General features: G+C 45.4%; 1 protein-coding gene across 1 annotated transcript in view; it reads left to right on the top strand.

Annotated features, from left to right (window-relative positions):
* LOC111143057 (CUB and Sushi multiple domains 2) overlaps positions 1–27,299 on the top strand; it is a 614,630-nt gene that overhangs the window by 425,533 nt on the left and 161,798 nt on the right. Inside the window, exons 22-25 of the mRNA XM_022496499.1 lie at positions 3,617–3,786; positions 13,705–13,861; positions 15,590–15,781; positions 20,867–20,993. Coding sequence (XP_022352207.1) covers positions 3,617–3,786; positions 13,705–13,861; positions 15,590–15,781; positions 20,867–20,993 — 646 coding nt within the window. The remainder of the gene's footprint in view (positions 1–3,616; positions 3,787–13,704; positions 13,862–15,589; positions 15,782–20,866; positions 20,994–27,299) is intronic.

The raw sequence follows: 27,299 nt of genomic DNA, 5'->3' as shown, positions 1-27,299 counted from the left end.
TCAGGTCTCCACTCAGGCACTTACCAGCTGTTAGATCTTGGGCAGGCCACCAAACCCCCTCCACCCCAGCTTCCTGGCTTATAAAACAGAGATAACAATAGGCAATTCACAGGCTTCATTCCAGAGTAGATGACATAATTTGCATAAGCCAGTGGGGGGCCATGTAATTATCACCATTTTCCCAATAACCTTTTTATTGTTATTTATCAATAACCAATAACCTTTTACAGTCCCAGAGGGCAAATATTAAAACAAATAGATGCAGAATTCCATTTTGGCCAGTTAAGTCATCCCAAAGTTTATCCTTTCTCCCATAACCAATCCCTGAGCCTCGACCCACCCTGACTGAGACACACATATAGACCTACACGTTCCCCCACGTTCAGTGTTTGTCTGGCCACCAGCAGCTCTTTCCTTCTCCAGGAAAACATCTTCAGCTAAGTAGGTCTGGGGGAAATTTCTCTTGAATGGGATTATCCGTGACCACGGATGCACACACTCCTTAAACTCTTGCCTCATTGATCTCATTACATAAACTCATTCTTTAACTTATTATTCCAATTACTGTGTGTTCATGACACCTCACAACATTTTCATTATTACATTTGTCTTCTGTTTCGTGTGTTATTAATAATGCACAGCAATTATAATCACCTCTAATTACCACCAGCCCTGCAACAGAGCCTCGGGCTGGAGGTTTCATGGGAATGCCCACCCTGGGGATGCTCCCAGTTGCCACGGGCACTGTGGGTGTAAATTGGATGACTTAGCCCACACAGTGTTACCAGGAAACATTCCCGGCTGCGAAGGAGATGAATAGCCCTGGGCTCTAATTCATGGTGTGATGGGTTGACACAGCCCTTGACCTCAGGGGCCCCTGGACTCCATGTGGAAGAGACAGCCCTGACTCCAAGGGCCCTGGTCTGCAGCAGGAGACATGGCCCTGTCCTTGGGAGTCCCGGTATGGTAGAGAAGAGTGAACCCTCTGCCTCCAGAGCCCCAGACTGATGGATAAGACACAGTCCCTGTCCTTAATGAGACCTCTTCTGATGAGGATGACAGACATCACAGATGCCTCAGTCAGTGGCAGGACTTTCCTGTGCATATGACTGTTTGTTTCTCCGGAACATTGATTTGTTTCCACTGATGCTTGTGTTTAGCTTTTCAGTGCATCTGCTCACCTCCCCTGTTACTTTGGAAACTCTCGCAGAAGCAAGTGTCACGTCCCTCTACCTTCCTGTACCTTCCCTGGTGCCCGAGGCAAAGGTCCTGGCAGGGAGTCCGGCCCCGGTGATAGGCCAAGGACTGGCCCCGTCTGAAGCTATCAGCTCTGTGTCTCTCCTCATCAAGGTGTTGGGCTGTTGGGGAGAGGAGACGGGCATGTTGGGGCAGCAGGAGCCACAGAGCTGCCCACGTGACAAGACTGAGTAATACCGGGGCACAGTCCTCAGCACCCACTCTCCAAATCCCCACCCTCATCTCCAGGCCCCCAGAAAATGTCCGCAGGGTGCCTGTCCACAGCTATCACTTTAGTCTTATGCCCCAGCTCACCACATTCGTTATGTGCATTTGGACACTTTGCAGACAGGCTCTAAGACAAATGATCAGTCCCCTCTAGGAAAATATCATGGGTGGCTTAAACACCAGATACCTCTTATGGTTCTAGAGCCCAAGCAGCCTAAGATCAAGGTACCAGCAGATTCAGTGTCTAGTCGAGTTCCTCTTCCAGCCTGCAGATAGCAGCTGTCCTTACAAGGCAGAGAGAGGGCTCTGGTCATTTCCTCAGCTTATGTGGTCACTAACCCCAATCACCTGCCAAGGGCCCACCTCGGGATACCATTGCACTGAAGATTAGGGCTTCAGTGTATGGATTTGGCCTGAGGCCACAAACATTCAGCGCATGGGAATGGCTTATATAAACTCCTAGGAAAGTGAAGCTGTCCTGAACTGGCCAGAGCTCAGGGAGTAGGGCCCACTGAAAAAGTAAGGACTTGTTGTGGGACACAGACACTGTCTTCAGAGGTCTAAGGAGCAGACTTGGGGACAAGAGGACACACACATAGGTATAACCGAGACCACAAGAGGCTCAGCTCTGAATGTCCCTGTGTCACAATCTCCATCTATACTGCCTTAGCCTAGTACACATCAGACTTAGGACAATTAGGGTTAACTGTATGGCCCATTGGTTGACCTTAGGGACAACCTTCTACCAATGACTGCGCCCAGAATAGGGACACCAAGGGATGGTTTGAAGAAAGCAGACTTGCTACCATCAACCTCAGAGATTCAAGATGTGCTCCCAATTCCCCATATGTCCAGACAAGTAATGTGCCTGCCATCTGGACTTGTATTTTCATCCTTCTGGAACCTAATTATTTTTAGGACTGTACATCTTCTGAGGTCTGTGTCCTCCATATTCATTCATTCACTCATTTCACAAATATTTATTTTACAGACAATCTGGGCTAAGCCTTGGAAGTTTAGATTCATTAAGCATGACCCTAGTCCTCAAGTAACTTATATTTTGAGTGGGGGCTTTAGGCAAGTAACAAGCAGTCGGGGTACAATACAACAGACGCTCCAATCCAGGGAAGTGTGGGAGGGAGGGCTTTACAACTATTAAAGACCCTAGAGAGACAGCTGAGGGGCTCTGCAACCATGTCCTGCCACTGAGCTCCCTCCCCTTTCACCTTCTCATGCCTGCCCCGCCCAGGCACTGAATGGAGGCTGGAGAGACAAAACTAGGACCCAGCCCCAAAGGATCAACAGGAAGAAACAGAAATGTTTACAAATGGGGAAATAAAATGTGATGACTGCTATAAACAGAAGTACGGGAACAATGGGGAAAGAAGGACTAATTCTGGAGGAGGAGAAAAAGATGTCGAGAGGAGGCTATGAATTCATTAGCTGTTGAATGAAACAGGGTTTCAGTGGGTCTATGATAAAACTTTCTCCAAAGCCTCAGTGGCCTTAAAGTCCAGGACCAGGAGGATTGAATTCTCAGCCCCCTCCTCTTAGTAAATGGAGAGACTTGATCTGAACTTTTTTAAGTACCAGATTCTTGACTTTTAAAACAGGGATGATAATTATGCCTACCTTATGGGATTGGTCCTTGTGACTAATAACTGAAGTTTGGAAGATGCTAGCAATAATTATTCAACGTTGACCCCTTCTGAGTTTCTAGCCTCTGATACTGAAAGGATTCATCTCTCCTCACTTGACCACCCCCAACCACCCCTGACATCCTCCTCAGTCATTCTGTTGCTATGATACTAGATGAACAGGTATGGAGAAGGGCTGCCTCATGCCACTAAGAAGGTATAGGATGCCTGGTGGGTTCCTTTCTATTCCTGCAGAAGAGAGACAGACCCACAGAACAAGAGAGATAAAGAAACAGGGCAAAACTACAGGTGGGCAGATATGTTAAAAAAAAAAAAAAACAAACCTTTGATAAGCAGTCCTCCAGACAGGCAGGCAAATGGACAGATAACCAGGCATTTGGGCAGGCAGAAAGGCAAACAATGTGTCATCCTTGTAAGGTCCTTCAGCACTGTGAGTTCTTTTCTGGATGTAGCTGATGGGGGTTAATTGGTGATTATTGTGATTCTCTTTTCAGCTGAGTGTGGGAATTCAGTCACGGGCACTCAGGGCACATTGCTGTCCCCCAACTTTCCTATGAACTACAATAATAACCACGAATGCATCTACTCCATCCAGACCCAGCCGGGAAAGGGCATTCAGCTTAAAGCCAAGACATTCGAACTGTCAGAAGGAGATGTCCTCAAGGTAAAACCAATAGATCTCATAGGAGATGTAAGTGACAGTAGGCAGCAGTGTGCTGAGCACTTCCTCATTTACTTCTGTGGGATTGACCCACACTTTCATCTTCCCTCCTGAGTTCCAGGATATTGTCCTCATTCATCTGGAAGAAAGTGGGAACCCAAAAGAGAAAGGTCTGTGAGAGTCTAAGAATGTGGCTTTCGAGTTTGCTTCAGAGCTGACTGTTCTCAAATACATATATGGTAGAGAACAGGCTGACTGCATGATAAATAATCATAAATTCAGCTTGAGGGGCTGGTGGGTCAGGTTTTTCATCATGAACTCTGACCATCAAGCTGGACAGTGAAGAGCTCATAGAATATGCGTGTGCATTTGTGTAGATACTTGTTTATGGAAATCCTTTTATGTGTACATTTCTGCATGTATGTGAATCTGAGTCTATATACCAGCTTGGTTTGAGGGACCTGTGTGTGTGCATACGTGTCTCAGTGTATCTTATGTGTGTGTGCACCTGAGGACATTTTTGAGTATATGTTTTGGAAGACTAGTAGGTCATTGTGCCATGGTGAAGGCCCATGTGTGGCAGCAGGGTTAAAGAAAGCGGATTCAAGTTACATGTCAGACAAAGAGATGTTGGGACTTGATTATAGGAAAGGGATTGTTACAACACTGAGCACACATATGATTTGCATGTCCTTGTATGTATGTGATTCATGTGTATCTCCAGTAATATATGGTGTGTGAGTATGCGTGTAATCAAAGATAGACTCTGGAGAGTTTCTCTAAGAGCTGCCTTATTGAAATGGATTATAAGGAAAAACTCACAGAGTATGTCCATTTTCATCCTATGCCAAGAAACTTTTTCCAAAGCCTTTTTCAGCTTATCCAAATACAGTTTTATTGCCTGCAGCCCAAGAAGTCTTGACATTAAAACAATCAGAGGTCACTACTCTGAAAAACCCAAAGAGAAAGCATTAAATAATCTCATCCCTTAGGATTCTCTCTAGATATGATGAGTGAACTGTGTTTTTATGCAGAGATGCTGTTCTTGACTCACTCTCTGGAGCATGTGTTCTCTGGAGTGTGTGTATGTGTGTGTGTGTGTGTGTGTGTATGTGTGTGTGTACACGCACGCGCGTGCATGCGTACGCACGCGCGCTTGGGAAGTGTTTCTCACTTTTACCTAATTATCCTTGGCCCATGAGATGACTGGTTGGGACCAGATACACCTGAAATAGAAGAGAATATGCTAAGTGGTCAAGAGGGGATTGGGGCCCAATTATTGGCTTCTTAAGCTCTACTTTGCAACCTCTTAGCTCCCTAGACAGAAAAGCAGTGCATCTCCTTTTAAGCGAGCAATAGATAAGATTTTATAATTTCTGAGGGCCGTGTCTTCAGGCAGCCCCCAGACCTCGCGTCTCTCCATCCATGTGTTCATCGTCCACGCTAGAGCCTCAGAGGGTATAGCCGGTCCCAGCAAGGCCAGAGTGACTTCCTCTCTCCAGGGCTGCAGATGGAGTTGATGAAATGCAGAGTCCTTCTTGCATGAAGGCTGTTGTCAGGCCTACAGAAAAAGGATTTTTGGAGACATCTAAGTTCCAGGTTTTGAAGGGAGTCCATAGCCACAGTTCTATGTGTCTGGCCTGATGAGATCAGGGGGCTCCTTGGCTGCCAGAGGTCACGCGGAGTAATGGCTGGTGCCTGAGCCTCTTCCCCACAGTGGCCTAGATTCAGAGAAGCAGCTAACACGCAGTCAACAGGTGAGCACAAGCAACTGCCCCATCCAGGTGCTGTCTCAGGATTAGGTGAGCAGCTCAAAAGACAGAAGCGAGACTTTCTGAGGCATTTGGGGTAAGAAGGGAGAGACATAGGTGGTAAAACCCAGGTCAGAGTTCAGGGAGGACTCGTTTAAGAGGCAAGACCCCAGGTAGTCCTGCAGGGTTGTGGAGAGAGGAGGATGTATGCCTGTGTCTTAAGGGGATGTTCCAGACCTTCCTGCCCAGCTTCCCCTACCCCCCCTTCTAATAGTGGGTTCTGCCTTCTTGTTGAAGAAGGCCCTCTTCCTCCTGTGTCCAGGCCTCTGGGGTGTCCTCCTCAGAATATTGTATCTCTGACCAGGCTGAAAGACCACTTGTGGGACCCCAGGACCCCTAGAACTTCTATACAACAAGGCCTGGGAAAGGGAGGGCAAAGCACCCAGGGAGATGGGATTGTTTCCTGGAACCCCTTCCTCTTCTAAGTCTTCTCCTCAGGGTGGAGAACCTGGAACATGAACAGGTACAGAACTATTTCAGAATGAAGACAAACCCACAGTTATGGTTTTCCAAATAGGATTCAGAACAGCCCTGTAGCCACGTCAGCGGCCATGGCACTGCTGGGCCAGCATGTCACTCTGGTCTACCTTGACAGGAATGTGTGCAAGAGCTATCCAGAGCGGTAGTCAGCTCCCAGAATATCTCACCCTTGCCCAGCTGGAACTCACCCAAAGCACTGGTGGATTCCTAATCCTGAGGACTATCTTGTCTCTCCAGAGAAACCCCAGTGCACACCTGAGCTCCTAACCAAGGAGACCTGTCACCTTCTCCACACCTTATTTATTGCCTAAGATGTAATATTCCATGTATCTGACCAATTCTCCAAACTGTCTGTGTAGTCTTGTTCTTCTGACCCACGAGATAACTCTGCTCACATTTGTGACCCCTGATCTATTTCTTACCTTTAATAAGTGAAAATTCCTTAAACCATACCCCTACTCTACTTCAGCTTCTCTCCCAGCTTCTCTCCTTTTATTTCGGCTCCTACCAAAATTTTGACCTGTCATCAGCAAGACAGGAAGGGCCTTTAAATTACAATAGAATGGAAAGACGACTTCCAGCTCAAGATGGCAAATGAAGCATATGGCTATATGTATAATGGCATCCTCTGCGGGGTCCCGCTGGAAAGATTAAAAGGACAGAAAAACAGAGGATTGTGGCTCAGCACTGAAAATTAGGCAAGGGTACCATTCACTTTTCACTTAAAGGAATTTTTACCAAATAAAATATCCAAAGAGTCCAGATTGAGAAAAGGGCCTAATCAAACTTTGATTCACATAAGCGAAGTGACATCCTGACTGTGGATGGAGTGCCAGAAACCAGAGGGAAAAACGCATCTCCAGCCACCTAGCTCAGAGCAGCAGCAGAGCCCAGAGCTGAGGACAGGCTATGGCACTGTAGGCAGGGACCAGACGTCCACACCATTGGCTCCTCTGCAAGAGTGCTAAGTCTGAGAGACCACACAGAGCCACCATTCCCTCTTGGTGGAACATTCTGGGCTTCGTGTGTCTTTTGTTGGCAAGCCAGATGAAGTAGGGCAATGTCTTGGTTGGTGCCTAACAAGAGTGGTCAGGCGCATTAGAAAAGAGGTGCACACTCACACACACACACGCACTTCAGCACCAGGAACAGGGAAGCCTCTTGCCTTTTCTCGCGTAATCCCTCTGCTTCCCTCCAGAGACCACTGAGCATTTCCATTCCCCTCTTTTATGCTCCCTCTGCAATGGTGTGCTAACAAGAAAATTAACTGAAAGTGTGTAAATATTCCGTAGATGAGAATAAGGCAACTTGTCTGAAGAGTGAGAGCTAATTGCCCCTCTGTAAGCGATGAAGAAAAAAGACTTTAAAAACAGCTCCTACTTTGTATTCTTAACAGGATTTGGGAGAATCTTAAATATGACACAAAAATAGGCATTAATGAAAACAGAGCGATCCGAGATGAGGAAGGATTAAATAAAGATGAGAAACATGATCACCCAATTAAAAAATGGGATGGAGGCAATGAACGGAAGAGGGTAAAGCACAGAAAAATGAAATCAGTTTATTATGAGATGACTTTGAGAACTTCTTTCACACCTCATAAGGAAATTAAAATGAGGATTCTTCTATGTTAATAAAATGTACAATCAATCCACAGTCAAACTTTATGTGCCAGATAACATAGCATGAATAAATTAAATAAAAACTGCTAGAAATGTAAAAAAAATTTTTTTAATAAAGTTGCAGTCATGGTGGAAGTTTTCAATATACCTCTGTTAGTCTCTGATGCATCACCTAGGTTAAAAATAAATAAGGACTTGGGTAGCATGAATTATATAACAATAAATCTGAAGGAAGTAGGAAAAAGAGCCTTTTTTAAAGGTAAAGTCAAAAATGACTGAAAAAATACAACCAAAAAACAATAGCAATTGTTAATAAAACCAACTGGTTCCTTGAAAAATAGCTAAAAAACACAAACCTTGCAGGACTGATCAAGGAATAAAGAAGCCACCAACGTATAATTTTAGAAATGGAAAAAGGAACATAAAGATGGGGTCCAGATTATTAAACAATCAGAAAATATTTAGGAACAACTGTAAGCTATCTGAATGCTTAGGTTAAATGGACATTTTGACAGATTAAAAAGTACTAACATCAAGAAAAGATAAAAATCTGAATAAACCAACAGTTACTTAAAAATTTTGAGTTCTCCCCCATATCCTGTCTCAAGGACCCAGACATAGACGATTTTACAGGTAAACTAAAAAAAAAAAAATTCAAGGAATAATTAATGCTGTGACGATTAAACTGGCTCAGAAAAGAGAAAAATTGACATCTATCTCCTCAATCATTTTATTTGAATGAGCAAAGTAGAAATATTGATAGTGGACTGAATAAGAGCCATAGAAGAACAAACTATCAGACCAGTCACATATGATCATGGATCAAAGCACCCTACATACATACAGTGTCATATTGAATCTAGCTGTGTATGAAAGCAAAAATGACTGAGCAGGACTGATTCCAGGAATGTGAGGACGTGTCAATCTTAGAAAAGCTCAGTGTTACAATAGTAGGCAAACCCTATGAAACACATTTCTGTAAGTCAAAGCTGGTCACATATTGGCAACTTCACGTGGCTTAACCTAATATCCTATAAACATTAGAAGTCAAAAATACATCATCCTCCCAGTACACCCCAAAACATCACATGATGAAATTTAGTACTCATTCATGATTTTAAGATATCTCAAAACTACAAAGAGAACTTTATTAATCTTATTTTTAAAAATGTTCCTACCAACACCCATAGCAAACATTATTCTAATGACAGAACTTCCTAAGGATTTCCAGTAAAGTCAGGAGCAAGACCAGAGTTGTGCTATCACCAGTAGTATTCAACATTGTGCTGCAGATCCAAGCCATCACAATAAGATCAGAGAAAGAACAAAGAAACTATAAAAATTAGGGAGGAATATATAAAATTGTCTTTATTTAGAAAATACAGAAGAATTGATGGATTAACTATCAGAACCAATAAGACAATTCAGCAAAGTGGCTGATGTGTCTGCAACCAACTAAAATATACTCAGGGAAAAAAAGATCTCATTCATAATAGAAGAGAAACCTATAAAACACCTAGGGATAAGCCTTAAAAATTTGCATAATCTTTACTGAGAAAAGTATGAAATGTTATTTTGAAGGACTTGAAACTGAAATGCAGGGAGGTTTCATATTCATGGATAAACAAAGGATATGAACAAGAAATTCACATAACAGGAAAGTGGAATTATGGATAAACACATGAAAAGATGCTTAAGCTCAGTGATAATCAAAGACATACAGATTAAAACAAGATACCATTTCACACCCATCAAATTGGGAAAAATTAGAATGCCTGAAAATACCAAGTGTTGGCAAAGATACAAAGCAATGAAAGCTGTCATACAGTGTCAGTGAGAAATTAAATTTGTATTACTCTTTGGAGAGCAATCTGGCAATATCTAACAAAGTTAAGGATGCATCTTCCCAGCAACCAGCTTCTGCATTCCCGGCATATGCCCTGGAGTAACTCAAGCATGTGTACAAGCAGACATGTGTCCATGGGAATGTTGCTTGTTTGTAACTGTGTGGACAAAGCTGTCCCTGTAGTGTAGTTACTTTGAAGCCAGCCATCTTGCTGAACTGTCATATCAGATGTAATGGTCATGTGCATCAAAATATCAAGTTGTACACCTTAATTATATACAATTTTTATTTGTCAATTATACTGCAATGAAGATGAAGAAAATAAAAACATCTACTAGAGAAAGAAAAAAAGGAAGAAGTTTAGTTGTTAACGTATGTGTATGGATTCTCTTGGATTTCTCAGAGACCAGTCCATCCCCAGTATATAATCAGGAACTGGACCATCAAAGCATTCTTATAGACAAACAGTATTCTGTTAGAAAATAAATGTAGACAAAGGCCCATCTGGACCATCAAAGTATTCTTATAGACAAGCTATATTCTGTTAAAGTAAATACAGAGAAAGGCCCAATTCCAATTGCAAAAATATATATAAAAATACCCAAAAATAAATACAGAATTTTACCAAGAGACTTGCAAAACAACTTGATTAAATGGAGCCAGATGATAATATGTGAGTTAGAAGATTCAGTATCATGTAGATGGACTTTTTCTCTCACTAACCCATACCTATGATGTTAATCAGTCAGAATTATACAAGTTGTTTGTGGGGGGGTTTTGGGAAGGGGGGAGCAAGAGGTATGTGTGTGTGTGTGTGTGTGTGTGTGTGTTTAAGAAAGGAGAAGAGTAAATGAAACAAGATGGGATTGGGAGGGAGACAAACCATAAGTGACTCTTAATCTCACAAAACAAACTGAGGGTTAATGGGGGAGGGGGGGTTGGGGGGGTGGGATTATGGACATTGGGGAGGGTATGTGCTATGATGAGTGCTGTGAAGTGTGTAAACCTGGCGATTCACAGACCTGTACCCCTGGGGATAAAAATATATGTTTATAAAAAATAAAATTAAAAAAAAAATAAAAAAAATAAAAGACATCTACAGTAAAAAGTCAAAAAAAAAAAAAGAAAGTTCATCTTGAGTTTGTCTAGAAAAATAAACAAGGGGGAATAAAATTTTTTAAGTTAAAAGAAGGACAAATGAAAGAGGACTTGCCCTACTAAATATTTAAGTGTATTATAAAGCCATCATAACTAAAATGGTATGGGTCATACCCAGAAAAAGACAAATAGGTACCAAATAGAAATAGAATAGACTAAAAAGTTGACAGACAAAACCAAATGTATAACTGTATATGTGATAAAAGTCAGTTTAAAATTGGCAGTGGATGGAATGTTTATAGTGTTTGGTTAAATGGTTCGTCAACCAAGGAGAAAAAAGTAAACTCTTATCTCCTATCATGCCTAAATAAACTCCAGGTGGACTTAAAGACAAAAGTACTCTAGAAGAAAACGTTGGCTTATTTAATTATCATACTTTTATTGAATGTCTCTTATCTGTCTGGGCACACATTCTGGACAATGATGTGTGAATAAGTACAGTGTGGGTTGGTTTAATTTTATGATGGAATTTCCTGCAGTTATTTAAATGCCGTTGGGGAAAATATTTAATGCTTAAAAAAATATGCACATTATATTAAGTGAAAGAGTAGGTTATCATATAGTATCTATAGTTGGATCTTGTTTTTATATTAAAAAAATAAAGAAATAAATATAGATAAGGAAAAACATGCATAGAACAAAGCCTGGAAAGATAGTCACCAAAGTGTTGTGAGTGCTGAAAGTTGTTTTTTTGTTTTGTTTGGTTTTTAATTTTTTTTTGTTTAAAATTTAATTTTATGTTTTCAGTGTTCCAAGATTCATTGTTTATGCAAAACACACAGTGCTCCATGCAGTACGTGCCCTCCTTAATACCCACTACCAGGCTCACCCATGCCCCTACCCCCCTCCAAAACCCTCAGTTTGTTTCTCAAAGTCCACAGTCTCTCATGCTTCCTCTCCCCCTCCGATTTACCCCAACTCACTTTTCCTTTCCCTCTCCTAATGTCTTCCATGTTATTCCTTACTCTCCATGCTATGAAAGTTGTTTTTATCTTCTATGTGTTCTTCTGTTTTATAAGTTTTCTGCAATGAATATTTTATCATAATGACACATTATGAACATTTTTGTCCTTAATGAGTTAGAATGAATAATGCTTGGAAATTAAGGAAATAATCCTGTTCCCATTATACTTTTATTAATTAACAACACTCTCTTAACATCATCATATATCCAATGAATGTTCAAGTTTCCAATTATCTCATAAATGTCCTAATATTTTTTTAAATTTACACTTTATTTGAATCAGGATCCAAATAAGGCCCATGCATTGCATTGGTTGTCTCATACGGTTTTTAATCTATAGGTTTTTGCCTCCATCTTTTTTTTTCCTCCATCCCTTGTAATTTATTTGTTGAGGAAGTCAGGTAACTTGCCCGGTGGAATTTTTCATATTCTGGGTTTTGCCGAACATAGTCCCAGAGTATCATTTCATAGATCCCTCCATCTTCTGTAGTTCCTGTAAGTTAAAATTGGATCCAGTGACTTGATACAATTCAGGACTGATTTTTTTTCTTTTTCCTTTTTTTTTTTTTTTTAGCAGAATGACTCCATAAATAGTGGTGTACATGATATCTGGTTGTTTCTCTTGTGTTTTTCCTATTGTGATGTCAGCAAGTGTTGACAACTAATGACTTGATCAATTAATTCCAATATGTGTTCATGGGTAAAAATATTTTTTTAAAGGTGAATAAATTCATTGTAGTCACATACAGCAGGGCAGATTAGCTAAAGTCATTTTCAAATTGACATTTATAGATAAAGATATTATATTTAGAAAAAACTTAAAAATTTTTTTTAATTTTATTTTTTTCAGAGTTCCAAAATTCATTGTTTATGCACCATAAATATTTTTATTTAGCAACTTGGATGTCCCAGTGGGCTAAACTCTATGAACTGGGGTCATCTCTCTGTCTGTTGGAAGTCCAGAATTCTCTCAAACTCTCAGTGATATTGTACATGGAATCTGGAAACAGACTTGAAGCTCCCAGGGGTCTGAACAAATCTCTATAATATATAGCACTGTTAGCTTGAAGGATGGCTTCTTTAAGAAGGCTTTGCTTCATAAATAGTAAAATGGAAATATTGTTCCAATTTGCTGGCAGCTGGCACCACATCCCGAGCCATGCACAAATATTCATCACCCACCCATAGATCCCATCTTTGATATTTACCAGAGCACTAGGGGGGTCCTTCACTCAATCACAACTTCTGTTGTTATTTGTACAATTATCTGGAAAGGAGCAGCAACCTCAGAACCTGGGGAGCCAGTTCATTATTCTGATGACTGTTGTCTTTGCTAGTGCTCAGAAGTTCAGGAGACAGATGGGTGTCAGGGAAGCCAGATGCCTGCACAATTCCACCCCTGGCAAGCCCAGCAGGCCCTTGCTGGAGCCCTCATTTTAGGAGGGCAGGGACGGAGGCTGAGCTTGGGGAGAGGAAAGGTGCGATAACACACTGGTCATTTTTACTCTGTGCTGCTGGATCATGATGGCCCATGTCTAGAAAAGTCATCAAGATAGGCCACTGCCCCAGTGGGGTAGGGTTGGGCAGAAGGACAGTTGTCTCATCTGGAAGGACAGGACTGTTTAGCAATGCAGAGCTGTCGAATGCTTTCAGTGTGCCTGTCTGCAGAAACAGATGGCTTGGGCCTTCAGTCGGCCCCATCCTGGCCTGCCCAGACTGCTGAAGAGTAAGCTGGTGCCATCTGGGGGTTGGGGGACAGAGCAGAGCTCCACTGGAAAGGTTAGAACAACAAGCAGTTCCTAGAGACTGGATTCACACTGAGACGGGCTGGGCACAGAAGGGCACTGAGTAGAGACATGAGGGGCTGATCACTTGCTCCGTTGCTAGCTCTCTGTGCCATCTTCCCTGAATCTGAGGCTCATGGCCCCTCCAACGGTCAGCATTGGTGCTAAACTCTGGGAATATAGGCTATGAGATGAGAAACTATTGTTCAAAATAAGGCCATACTGACGTTGGGTCGGGGGTCTCTCGTATATCCAGGTCTACGACGGCAACAACAACTCCGCCCGTTTGCTGGGGGTGTTCAGCCGTTCGGAGATGATGGGGGTGACTCTGAACAGCACATCTAGCAGTCTGTGGCTTGATTTCGTCACTGACACCGAGAACACCAGCAAGGGCTTTGAGCTGCAGTTTTCCAGTAAGTCTCTCTTGCATTAGAGTGGACGATGAATTCAGTCCTTCCCTGGTCCCCCAAACAGGGAGGTCAGGCTCCGGGACGTCACCCCTTATTTTGAAGGTTTGGTTTTCTCGGACTGGCGCATGCTGAGTGGACTGTTTCCTTTGAAACCTTGTGCCTGTGCTCTGGGTAAGCGGCCACTTGGCATCTGCTCTAAGGTTTGCATCTATGGTTAACTGAGAGTCACGGCATACCTATTACTAATACTTCCAAAATACAAACATCGAGGCTTTTAACTAAGGCAACCAAACAAAGCCTTTCCTAATCACAGCATTTATAATATAAGGTTCAGCTACAGCCAGATGTAAAACATGCAAACACTGATGTGTAATTATATTCTTTTGCACTACTCCCTAAAGACTTCAGTCTTGATTCTTCCCCTCTTTCATGCTCTTAGCTTTGACTTTTATTTCCGCAATTTCAAAAACAGAAAGCACCAGGTTTATATATGGCCCCAGGGTATTTGGTATTACATCTCCACACCGTAGCTTGGAGGCCCTTGTGTTCGTTGGTTTGAGCTCCTGTACTCGCCCAGGAGATGCCAAAAAATGTGCTTTTCTAGGTTATTTTAAAATCTAGTGAGTATCCATCAGCTGATAAATGGATAAACAAAACATGATGTATCCATCCATACAATGGAATGTTATTCAGCTGTCAAAAAGAAAGTAAGCACTAATCCACGCAACACCGTGGATGAACCTCGAAAACACTGCTAAGTGAAGGGTGCCAGTCACAAAGGCCACACGTTCTATGATTTATTTATATGAACTGTCCGGAGTAGGCAAATCCATAGAGAAAGAGAGGAAATTGGTGGTTGCTAAGGGCAAGGGGGGTAATGTGTATAGGGTTTTTCTAGAAGTGATGAAAAGGCCCTGAGGTTGATTATGATGATAGTTGCACACCTTTACAAATATACTAAAAGACACTGCATCAAACACTTCAGATGGGTGCATGTTCACTATGTGAATTATATCTCAATAAAGCTGTTAGAAAACCAGTGAATCTACCCACAATTCCTCTTGCCTGGGCCCCAGGCCATCTGGCCCAGGGGTCCGTGCCTGGGGGAAGAGGATTGAATAAAGTTGCATGCGAATTCCATCTCCATCATCTGGGAATGTGTGACTTTGGAACGATTCACTGAACCAGGCCTGTGTCCTCACTCATTACCCCTCCCAACAAGACCCCCTGTGGATAAGGAACGTGAAGCGCCATGTAGCAAGGCTCTGTAGACATCCTGCATAAGCCTTCCCCAGCCCTTCTCAATAGACTGTATTTAAATAGGACGTAATTTGAACTTTGAAACATGCATTTGTAGTGATGTTTCCCTATTACACAATCCCATCAGAATGTCCCAGCGAGCCAAACAAAAAGAGCAGCCCTGCTAACAAAATGCTCTGGGGGTCAAACAAAGGAAATAGAAAACCCAGACCCTATGTCTGGAAACTATTAAAAGCTGCCCTGGGAGAAAGAGCTGAAGCCATTTCCACGCAGCAGCCGGGAGTGAATCCTGCATGCAGCTCCTCTCCTGAGCACAGCCGTGTGGGCCTCCTGAGTAGTGAGGCCCGCGGAAGCCAGGCGCACGTGCCTGGTGACTTCCACGAGGACACGGACTTCACACTGAGGGAGGAAAGGGCGTCTAGCTTCTGCCATGGCAGGTCTTGCTTACTCTCTCTCTCCTCTCTTCGGTAGGTTTTGAACTCATCAAGTGTGAGGATCCAGGAACCCCCCAGTTTGGCTACAAGGTTCACGATGGAGGCCATTTTGCCGGAAGCTCTGTGTCCTTCAGCTGTGACCCAGGATACAGCCTGCGGGGCAGTGAGGAACTGCTGTGTCTGAGTGGGGAGCGCAGGACCTGGGACCGGCCTCTCCCCACCTGTGTCGGTAGGAGGCCTCTTGCTCTTCGAGTGACCACTTGGGCCCCCCTGAGTCCCATGTTCCTAGCTCTGGTCTTGTGAAGGCTCTCCCATGGACCCTGCATACCAGTGCCTTGGAGCTGCCTAATTGGACTGCTGTTCACAGGAGCCAACCCTCGCCCTGCCCCCCTTCTCCGTTCCCTCACTTTCATACCTCATTCCCCCCGTGCGGCAGCACACTCAGGCAGGGGGCTTGCCAGTGTCACACGTTGAGCCAAGTGGGACCACAGCCAAGTCGTGCCCTCAGAACTGTAATGCTGGCAACAGAGGAAAGGGAGGAGTGTGAAGTAGGAAGAGGTGGAGCACTGGCCTGGGTTCCAAGGGTTCCTGCAACACCCAGACTCAAGCAAGTCTCCCACTCACTCTGGGCCTCAGTTTCCCCATAGGCAAAATGGGGCTTATGCTCCCTTTTCTGGGGGAAGTCGGAAGAAAGAGTAAGATAATGAGCTAGCATCTATCTCATTCTTGAGAAAGAATGTAATAATGAATGGGCACCTTCTTAAGCCTGTGCTGCTTCCAGAATGTCAGCAGAGGCTCTCTCTAAGCTTTCTCCATGTGTCATAGGATGAGAGAAGCCTGGTCCAAGGCAGGAGTATGAAGTAGGCAGAACCTGTCTTTCTGTTGGTCTCTTCCTCTGTCACCACCCACCTCACTGCACCTCCCCACCTCACTGTTACCTCCCTGCAGATCAAGGTTCCCATCACACTGCTTTGTCCCGCTTCCCCATCCCTGGACCCCAGGCTGTTCCCTCTGTCCCCTTCCCCTGGTGCCACAACTTCGGCATGTCTATTGTACAGCACTGGCTAATCTTATAAGAACAAAACATCCACTGGGAAAACATTTAAGTTCCTATCAAGCGCCACAGAATTGATGCAGTTGTATGTTTGGGTATGTACAGAAGCAGACAAATTTAAAAAAGGAGAATGAAGCATTTTCCCCTGCTTTAGGGGAGCCTATAGCCTAGCAAGGCAAATAGACACATAAACAGATAATTATAATACAAGATAAGCACTATGCAAAGAGTTATGGGTAAAGTGTTGGGAAAATATGGGGAAGTTTTGCACAGACTTGAAAGGATGGGTAAAAATTCACCAGCAGGAGGTGGATGGGGGCTGGGCTTCTAGCCTGAGCCTGCGTGAGGGCTGGAGAAGTGAACCTGCATGGTGGGTATTGATAATGGCCAATATTCTTTTCCCCTCGACAGCTCCATGTTAACAGGATGTTCAACACTGTTACACAACAGAGGGCCTGAAGGAGAGGATTTTAAGCCTGACAGTGGACAGACCAGCATGGCGACCTCTAAGTAGCCTAGAGAGACTTCCCCTCCCTCTGTGCTTAAGATCGCCCCAGCTGGCAGGCACGCTCCATCCATTTCTCCCTGCATCCCTGTTTTTGTCCCCTGCCTTCATTCATGTGCCAGGCCCTATGCTGGGCACCAGGAACCTTGACTAGGGCAGATCCCAGGCCAGCGAGGGGGACATGTGCATAAGCGGACGACAGCACAATATCACAGGCAAGCCAGAGCAAGTGAAATAGGAAGGAGATGATGCACGGTACAAGACAGTGGCATGCTTTGCCGGAAGGATGCACTGTAAGGCTCTTTTGAATATCAGCTGTGCCAGTTGGGCTGAACTTAGCAGATCCATTCAAGTGGTGCTAGTAAGGGTACTTATTTTGAATCTAGGAGGTTTCCCCACTGAGACTCCCGCAGACCCTACATAGAGGAGGGAAGCTGTGTATCTGGGGTGGCGGGTTTATATTTTTACATATGTCATGTTGTGGTGGACTCTATCATAGTCCAGCAAAAATGATCACTGTGGCTTTCTTCATTGACGAGTGGACCCTGCAGCCCAAAGGAGGCAGCCAAAGCTCTAAGGATGGGAAGAAGGGCAAAGAGGAGAGCCTTCTGGTCTTATCAGTGCATCTGCAGCTTGCTGGCCTCTGGGCTCCTCCCACCCACGTGCCAGCCTCCAGATGTTGGGACCATCGGGAAAAGAGCAGTAGTGTCTATAAGGAAGAGCCCCCGCCCCCATGCTGCTGCCTCCAAACACTCACCTTGAGGGGAGAAGGAGGGGCTTCTCCATCTGGAATAGGGAAGGAAGCTCTGGCCCAGGGCATGGATAATGTTCCTCCACCTCTCTGCTACCCGCCTCTTTTGTGGGGTCAGACAGGCTTCCTTTCCCCATCTCACAGTCCGTCCTCTCACCCTCACCCACTCCCCAACATGGCCCACTCAGCCCTGCGTCCTGTAGGCACCTCCTGTCCCAGCAGCACCCTGTGGGGACTTGTAACAAGTGCGAGCCAAGGATCCGATCTCAGGAGCAGGCTTACTGGCAGAGTGCCTCCTTCCTGACCCTGCCATGGTGCCCCTCTGTGGGGCCATGAGACTCTTGAGATGCTTAAGGAAGGTGAAGGCCCATCTTCTACCTGTGACCGTGACCCCATCTTCTTCAGTTTCTTCTAGGATTTTGCTCAATCATCCCGTTTCCTAAAAAACACTGTAGTAAATCTCCTGCTCTTCATTTTCACTCGTGCTTCCTTGATGCAAGTCCTTATAGTTGTTTTCCCGGGAAGCAGTAAGTGCCGCTTGTTCATCTGATCATCCATGTATCCCCCCTTCTGTAAACACTTACTAAGATGTCTGTAACGTGTGATGCACTACAGCAGCACCAGTTGTGCAAATAGGAATAGGACAGGGTCCCCACTGCCAAGGTGTCTGGAGTCTTGAGAAGGAGATAGACGTGACTATAACACGGTACTCGTGTTGTGATTAAAAACTTGCCCGTGTTAAAACGGAGACAAAAGGAGGACACAGGCAACTCCCCCTGGGAGGGGAGGGCCCACAAAATGTCCCCCAGGGAAGATGTTTTCAGGCTGTCAGGCCCTGTGGAGGCATGAAGAGGCCTTGTGTTCCTGCTGATAGCATTCATGAGGCTTGACTAGACTGAAGGGTGTCAGAAGGGGACTCAAGAGGGCAAAGGGAGCCCAGCCCCTCTGGGAGCTTGGACTTCATTCCAGGAAGGAGGGTTTGAAGCAAGCAATGAATCAGTTTGCATTCTAGAAAGGTCCATCTGGTGGCACCGTTGGGGGGAGAGTGGGCAATTGTGCCACCCCAGAGATGGCCGGGGCCTAGGACAGGGCTCTAGCAGTGGGGCCATAGGGCACTGATGTGACAGACGCCCCAGAGGTTCAGGGGCTGGGTCTCAGAGGCAGATCCGATGTAAGGAGAAAGAAGGCCAGAAGATCACCAGCTTCTGACCTGGGTGGCTAGGTGCTCCAGTGGGGAGTGTAGACCTCTGCACTGGTCCCCTGCCTCCAGTTCCACCCCTCATGCCCTTTAGGCTGCTCCCAGAGGGCACTTCCTAGCATGTAAAGTTCACTAGCATGTAAGGTGACCAGTTCTTCCCCAACAGAGTACATAGACACTAGCCTCATGCACTGTTCCCTTGGATGTCCGTCGCTGGGCCAACTTCACAGCCCTGTCTCCCACCCCCATCTCCTCCCCTAGGCCCCATCTGCCACGCTGTTGCCAACCGCCAGGACATTTGCCCTTTCTCCTCTCTCCTGCTGTGCCCCCAACACCACCCCTGCCACCCAGCCAGCCCAATCCACTCCTGTTCCTCCTTCACGACTCCCCCTGCCCCATGCAAGGGGAAGTAGCCACTTCTCTAAGGATGCAGCGTCTTGCTTGCCTCCATATTCGTGGCACCCTGCCCAAGCCCTGTGGCTGAAAGCACAGGTGCAAGTGTCTGCACACGGCCAGGGAGGCTTCAAGGAGTTTAGGCGCAAAGTAGGCTGTCAGCCCTCTTCCCAGGGACCTTTTTAGAAATGGCTTTATTGAGACACAATTCATATCCTTTTAAAGTGTACCATTTAGTGCTTTTTAATCTATTCCCAGTCTATTTGCAACTGTCACCACAATCAGATTTTTGAACATCTTCTCTGTCCAAAAGAAGCCCTGCACCCATTAGCAGTCCCTCCCACCTGCCCACCCCCTCCAGGTCCTGGCACCCTCCACTGTACTTTCTGTCTCTACAGATTATTCTGTTTTGGACATTTTATACACACCAAATCATAGAATATGTGGTCTTTGGAGCCTGGCTTCTTTAAATTAGTTCATGTTTTCAAGTCCATTCCTGTTACAGTGGGTAGCAGTCCTTCATCCTTTATTATGATCAAATACTATTCCGTCATACAGATTACAGCATATTTGTCTATCCATCCATCGGCTGATGGACATTTGGGTTGTTTCCATCTTTGGGCTGTTATGCATCAGGCTGCTGTGAGCGTTTTTGTGTGAACGTATGCTTTCATTCTCCTAGGTCTGTGCCTACTGGTGGAATTGCAGGGTCCTACGGTGACCACCTTTTAAGGAACTATGAAACTGTTTCCCAAAATGACTGCCCTGTGTTGCCTTCCTACCAGCAAATGTGTACAGGTCCCTGTTCCCCCACATCCTCACCGACACTTGCCCAGTCTGGCTTTTTGATCGCAGCCACCCTTGTGGACGTGAGGCACATCTCACTGTGGTTTTCATTTGCATTTCCCTGATGGCTAATGATGTTGTGCAGCTTTTCATGTGCTTGCTGGCCATTTACATACCTTCTTTGAAGAAATGTCTGTTCAGATGCTTTGCCCGTTGTTTAATCGGGCTGTTTATCTTTTTTTTTTTTTTTAAAGATTTTACTTATTTATTTGGCAGACAGAGATCACAAGTAGGCAGAGAGCCAGGCAGAGAGAGAGGAGGAAGCAGGCTCCCTGCCGAGCAGAGAGCCCGATGGGGGGCTCGATCCCAGGACCTGGGATCATGACCTGAGCCGAAGGCAGAGGCTTTAACCCACTGAGCCACCCAGGCGCCCCCTGTTTATCTTTTCATGATTAAGTTGTAGGGGTTCTTTGTAGATTGTGAATACAAGTTGCATCCAGGGGCCTTTCTATGTGCTGTGCTCAGTCACCTGGAGGGAACTTGGGTATACTGACAGGAGGAGACACTGAGTCCCTCCTGGCGCTGCAGACCACCCCATAAAGCTCACTTTTTTGGGATTTCTTTCAGCTGAGTGTGGAGGGACAGTGAAAGGAGAGGTGGCGGGACAGGTGCTGTCACCTGGGTATCCAGCTCCCTACGAACACAATCTCAACTGCATCTGGACCATCGAGGCTGATGCTGGTTGCACCATCGGGTAAGTGTCATGGCTGGCAAAGTCCCCATTGCTCGCCATTTGGGATAGTCATCACCAGCATCATTGCTGGGCCCCTCACTAGTGGCTGACCTGCCCACCTCACCTGGAGGCCCTTGTGATCAGCAGTGGTTGCTGTGACCCCAGGCTCAGGCTGGTGCCCGTGGAAAACCTGGAGAGGCCAATCTTGGCCTCACAGGGCTGCTGTCCAAGTTCAGACAACTCTCTGGCCTCAATGGCACAGTCACTGCAGAGTAGCTGAGAGCAGAGCTGGAGGTCATATGGACTCCAGCAAGAATCCCAGCCCTGCCACCTGCTGTTTGCAGGACTTGGGGCACAGCCCTTATTTGCTATTATAGTAGCAGCATCTTGAGGGAAAGACTTAAATGGGGACAGCATGTGCAAGGCACCCAGCATCGTACTGGGAACATGGTAAATATCTAGGAATGCTTCTGTGGTAATTTCTCATATAATAGTGTCAGCTCAGAGCAGTGTGATCCCAGATTGTTTCCTCTTCTCAGTCTGAGTTTCCTCATCTGTAAAGTGGGGGCAGAAATGCTAGTGTTTGAGAGTTGCAGAGGGAGTAATTACAAAATCCCAGCAGTGTCTGATACTGCATACATACTCCCTCAAAATATAACTTCCTTCCATACAAGCGTCTGACCAGCAGGAATTATTTACAGGAGTTCCAAAAAGTCAGAGAAGAAAGGAACATCACCATTTACCCAGCCCAGAGCCTGGCATGTCTATCCTTGTAACAGTTCTTTACTAATAGTAAGTCCTAGTAACAAATAGACATTGTTCTCAGTCCCCTTTAATAGATGAGAACACTGAGATCCCAAGGGAATGCATAGTATGTCTCAGTTTGCACAGTGAGTCCCACAGAAAGCTGGATGTGAACCAAGTTTATCTGAATCTTCATGTTATTCACACTGTTGGCAAAGCTGGGCCTTGCTTGAGCTGTGGTTCAGATGAGCTGTGAGGAAAGGAGTAGGTTGGGGTGGCAGGATGAGCAGAGGTCTGGAAGGAGGATCGAAAGGCAATTGGAGAGGAGGCAGAGTCTGGCTAGAGAGGGGGAGGCATGTGAACAAAGAAAGGGAGGTAGAGAGGGTGAAGCACGGTGTGGTCATGGAGGACTGTGAATGCCAGCCGACAAGAGGGAGCCATGGGAGTTCTTGAGCAGGGTCCTTCCCATCAGGGTCATTTACAGTGGAGAGAGCTCATGTGAAAAAAACCAGTCAGGAGTCTACCACAGTGACCCAGGAATGAAATGTGGAGGATTTGCAATAGTGGGGAGCCAAGGAAGGAGAAGTGTAGCTAGAGAAGATTATGCCCTAGAGAGTTTTCAGTTAAAAGGAATTGGCAGAATGGATACGTTGCTGGAAGAGATATAGACATTTGTGTATTTGCTGATATACACAGGTCCTTAGACTCAGTTCAATTACAGTTAAAGAAATGCATTGAGTGTTTGCTCTGTGCACGTTTTTGAGCTAAGCCCTGTGCAAAATGAGGTCAGCAGTGCTCTTAGGGGTTGTGCACTGTTAGGGGGACAAGTTAAATATACAAATTCATCCTGCACATTTCTGTTGGAATAAGCTTCTGAAAGCACACCTGACCAGCTCACCTGCTAATTAGAAATCTTCCATGACACCCAAGCTCACAGAAGCTAAACATATCCTGGTTTTCAAGGTCCTCATGACCTCAACCTATCTGCCCAACCTCATTTCCCACCCCTTCTCTCCAGGGGCACTCCAACAAAGCCAGGCAACTGGTGGCTCCTGTGCATATCCAGGCTCGTGGCCTCGCTCTGTGCCTCTGTTTCCACTCTGCCTTCCCTGCAATACCCTCCTCCCTTCAGAGGCTTATGTCTGAAATTCCACATCCCTCAACGTCAAGCGTGTGTGTCAGCTCACCTAGGAAGTCTTCTGGTCCCCTCTCTTGGACTCCTAGGAGTCTGTCCCCCTCTTCTGAACTCCCTTTGCCCATGACCTGCATTTCCCTTATGACACTGACCACTTCCATCCTCTCTTTGTGCTCCTGCCTTACCTGCCCGGCTAGAGCCATGGTCTCGGCCCGATTCATCTCTGCAAGTCTCCCAGGTCTCAGCACAGTGCCCCTAGCACCTGGCCCCCCACAAAGTGTCCAGTGATGGATGAATGAATGAATGAATGAATGAATAACTGAAGCAAGCGAGACTTGGGTCCAAAAGGGGGTTATATGACTAGCAGATCCATGATAGTCCCTCAATAAGTGTTAAATGAGCAATGACGGAATCAGGAGTATAATGACTCTTTCGCGGTAATGTGCATATATGCAAATCAGGAGGCTTTCCTGCTTCCCTACCTTGGAGCATCTCTCACTCACTCATTCACTGATTCTTGTAACAACCACCTGTCTGTCTAACACACGGCATTGTCTGGGCAAGGTGCTGGTGTCATATATGCAATCAAGACTCGGACACCCAGACTGGCAAAGGGGTGACATGTGCATATACACAGGGAGACTGAGGAGTAGGGAGGGGTAGGGAACAAAAGGCAGGACAGGAGACCAGAGATGCTGTCCTGGAAAAGGAGACACAAGAGCTGAAGGATGGAGAGGAAGTTGCCGGGTAGCCAGGGAGGAAGCCTGCTGGGAAGGGAAGTGACTGGGTGTGGTCAGGCCCCAGGCCCAGATCATGAGCTGTGATTTAGTAGCCTGGTCAGGGTTGAGAACTTGGGGCCTGAGACACTGGGTTTGGACCCATCCTGGCAACCTCATGGAGAATGGGGTAGCCTGGGGCAGGGAGCCCAGGGAGGAGGCTGTGCCAGATCGTGGTTGGGATGAGGAACCAGAACCCGGGAAGGGGCAGTAGGAGTGGAGAAGAAGGGATGAATTCAGGAAACACTGAAGTGGTCACACCAGATGGTCTCACTCTCCTCAGTGGACAGGAAAGGTGTGGTTTCTTCTGTTTCCCTAGGTTTTGCTGCATAGCACACAGTATGTAACATACACAGAAAAGTTGAAAGAACAGCACACGAGCGCCTGCACACCTGCCACCTAGACTCAGCCATTATGAATATTTCGCCATATATGCATTCTCTCTTCTATCCTTTTTTGCTGAATCACTCAAGAGTCCATTGTGGACCTCATGGTGTTCCAGTTGTAAATCCTCGGGCAAGCACTTTCTAAAGCAGATTCGCTCATCCACAACCGAGCGACGTTAGCATTCCCGAGACGGCCTCATCCCCAGGAGGGAAGGTTTAGAACAAGGGCCAGAGGAGTGCAGAGGGATCTAGGAGCAGCTGACAGGCGAGCACAAGGAATCAATGATGGAATTTCTGGGCAGGGGTGAGGACCACTGTCACTGACGGGAATGGTGAGCGTGGGGTGAGCTGGTTGGGAGCCAGGAGGACCTCTTCATGGCCCTCAGGAAGAGAAGATCGAGACAGAGTCACCAACCATCCTCTGCAGGGTGACACAGTGAGGACAATAAAGTAGTGGGGCTGAATGTGTGTGCAAGGCCTCCATGACAGGGAAGAGCAGGGAGAAGGTGAAGGTAGCTTCCACCCTCCCTCTGGCGGCCTCGCAGCCTCAGGGAGCTGATGCCAAGGGAGCAGGGGGGGCTTCAGTCTACGCTGGGCTGCAATGAGATCCTAAATGAACAACAGAACTCCTGGGATGGAGACGAGCCACAGGATGCCTTTCCCTTTCTCGTTCAGTCCCCCAGCCCAGCTGATGCTCCCAGACAGTGTGCACAGCGTCCACACACACATCTGTGCTCATGCCTGTTCTCTCTCCTCTCTCTCCCTCTTTCTCCCTCCTTCCCTGTTTCTCTCTCTCCTCCTCCCCTGTGGTCCCCCACCACCCTCACTTTTATAACCAGCAGCAAAGTTAAGGGAATTCATGATTAGGCCTAATTAAGATAAACACGTAAAGCCCCTTTTGTGTTTGAGTCCTTATTCAGAGTAAGATGTAATTATTATTTTTTAATTGGGAATATCTTTATAGAATGTTTCTATATTTTTTAAAAAAATACACCTGTTTTAAAAAACTCAAAATGGGGGTGCCTGGGTGGCTCAGTGGGTTAAGCCTCTGCCTTCGGCTCAGGTCATGGTCTCAGGGTCCTGGGATCGAGCCCCACATCGGGCTCTCTGCTTGGCAGGGAGCCTGCTTCCCCCTCTCTTTTGGCCTGCCTCTCTGCCTACTTGTGATCTCTGTCTGTCAAATAAATAAATAAAATCTTTAAAAAAAAAATAAAAAACTCAAAATGTAAAAAATAAAGAAATCTGTAGAGATCATAAGTCCCCTTAATCTTACTCTGGTCTCCTCTGCACACCCCACAGAAGATAACCATTGAGATCTGTTGGTTCCACTTGCTCTTCTAGATATTTTGTGTGGCGATATATACATCAAGCTATTGCGGTAAACACAGTTCCTAAAACAAGATCATCTCTACGCATGGCTTAGTGGCCTGCTTTTGATGTACTGTTTAATCCTCTATCATCATATTATGATGTCAGTATATAGATCAGCATCATCCTGTTTGATGGCGACAGAGGATTCTGTTATAGGCACAACTATCATTTATTTTTCCACTCCCCTATTAATAAAGTAAATATTTTCAGTTTCTCACTCCAGTGAACAGCCTTATACGTGAACCTTTGAACTGTTGTCCCATTATTTCCTTAGGATATATTCTTAGAAGGCAAATTTTAATGTATGACCTCGATTTCCTTCTCGTGACTGTAGCAATCTATACATCCACCAAAAGCCTGGCTCCCCACACGGAATCATGAGCTGCTGTCAACCCTGTCAGTGTCTATCAGTTTGACGGACAAAATGATATCTAATTGTCTTTGCTGCTTCCAGTTCTTCGTATATTTTCTTTTGGGGGAGTTGTTTTTGTTTTTTTTTTTCCTTACAGAGTGCTCAACTAGGTTGAATTTTAGATGGTCTCTCGTTTCAGTTTAGATTTAAATTTTTTTTAATGTACTAATTGACTATATATATTTCATATGATCTTTGTTATTTTTATCACACTGTGCCCTTTTTACCTTTGGAATTTTTGTCTTCTTCACGTTCTGTGTATATTAGAAGAAAGTGAAAAGAGCACAGGTCTTTGTATATTTCTTTTTCATCGAACGTGTTATGCCTTTTTTCACCTGAAACAGGCGATGCTTCTTTATTGCTTTCTTTCATTTTTAACTCTTGCTCTTGTTAGCTGATTTGATTTAATTAGCTTTGTTTAACCCCCAGTGATCTGAGAGGGTTTTTTTTATCCCCCCCTTTTTTTTTAATTCTGCCAGGGATCTTGTGTTTTCATTAACTCTGTTTTCAACAGCATTTATCTTGTTCTCCTTTATTTTGGAAATCTTGTTGTTTTCATTTTTATTTTAAGGAAACTATTTTTTTGTTGTTGTTTTCAGATTGCTCTTGACAGCCTACTTTTGTTTTTTTGATGTATTATCATCTTGCATCTCCCTGAGTATACGATTTATGTTTTGTTTTACAATGTCTCCTGTTTTTTCCTGCATTTACTGCATTTTGCAGCTGGGCCATTTTGTCTGATCTGTCAGCTCATTTCCTCTGAGGAGCTGCTTCTCTTTCCATCCCAGGGGTTTTGTTCATTCAGGATCAAGTTGTAGCTCAGAGTTGGACTCTGGCACCAGATTGCCCACCACTCTGATGAGCTGTGCAGCCTGGGAAGATCTTTAAACAGGTGCTCTGGGCCTCTGTTCTCTTATCTGTAAAATGGTGATTTAAGATGGTCCCTACGATCTAAGGTTGCTATGAGGGTGTGAGTTAACCTATCTGAACACTCAGAACAGTGACTGGCATGAAATTCCCAAGTAATGAGAACTCCTTCCTGGGGCTGGGTCGGTGGTTGCTCATTTTACCAAGATGGGGCATCCCCTAAGCACAGCAGGCTGTAAGTCACCCCTGAGAGTCACAGGTGGTGGGAGCAGGTATCAAGATGCCCCTTGGTGTGCCAGATAGGATGAGATGTGGGAAAGTCCACAGGCCTCCATGAGACCCTTCCCAGGTGCACAGACAGGACAAGTCTTGCAAATGTCTCTCCTCACCACCACCCCCAACCCCAGCCAAGCACTGGAGGTGATCAGCAGGCTCTGTGGTCCACCTCACCCCAGCGAGCCAGGCAAGGATAATCCCTTGCCAAAAGTGCCCAGGAGGGATGGTGGGGAGCTGCAGAGATCACACTCAGCCCTGGGTGGGGTGCAGGCAGGAAAATGGGCCCTTCTTGGGTGTGTGTGACAAACATGGGCTGGCAGTCAGATTCTGCCCTTGAACACGGTGGGTATCTGTAGCATT

Source organism: Enhydra lutris, unplaced genomic scaffold (genome assembly GCF_002288905.1).
Source record: "Enhydra lutris kenyoni isolate GAN:26980312 unplaced genomic scaffold, ASM228890v2 scaffoldscaffold9, whole genome shotgun sequence".
NCBI classification, from domain to species: Eukaryota; Metazoa; Chordata; class Mammalia; order Carnivora; family Mustelidae; genus Enhydra; species Enhydra lutris.
This window is presented reverse-complemented; position numbering and strand designations above follow the sequence as displayed.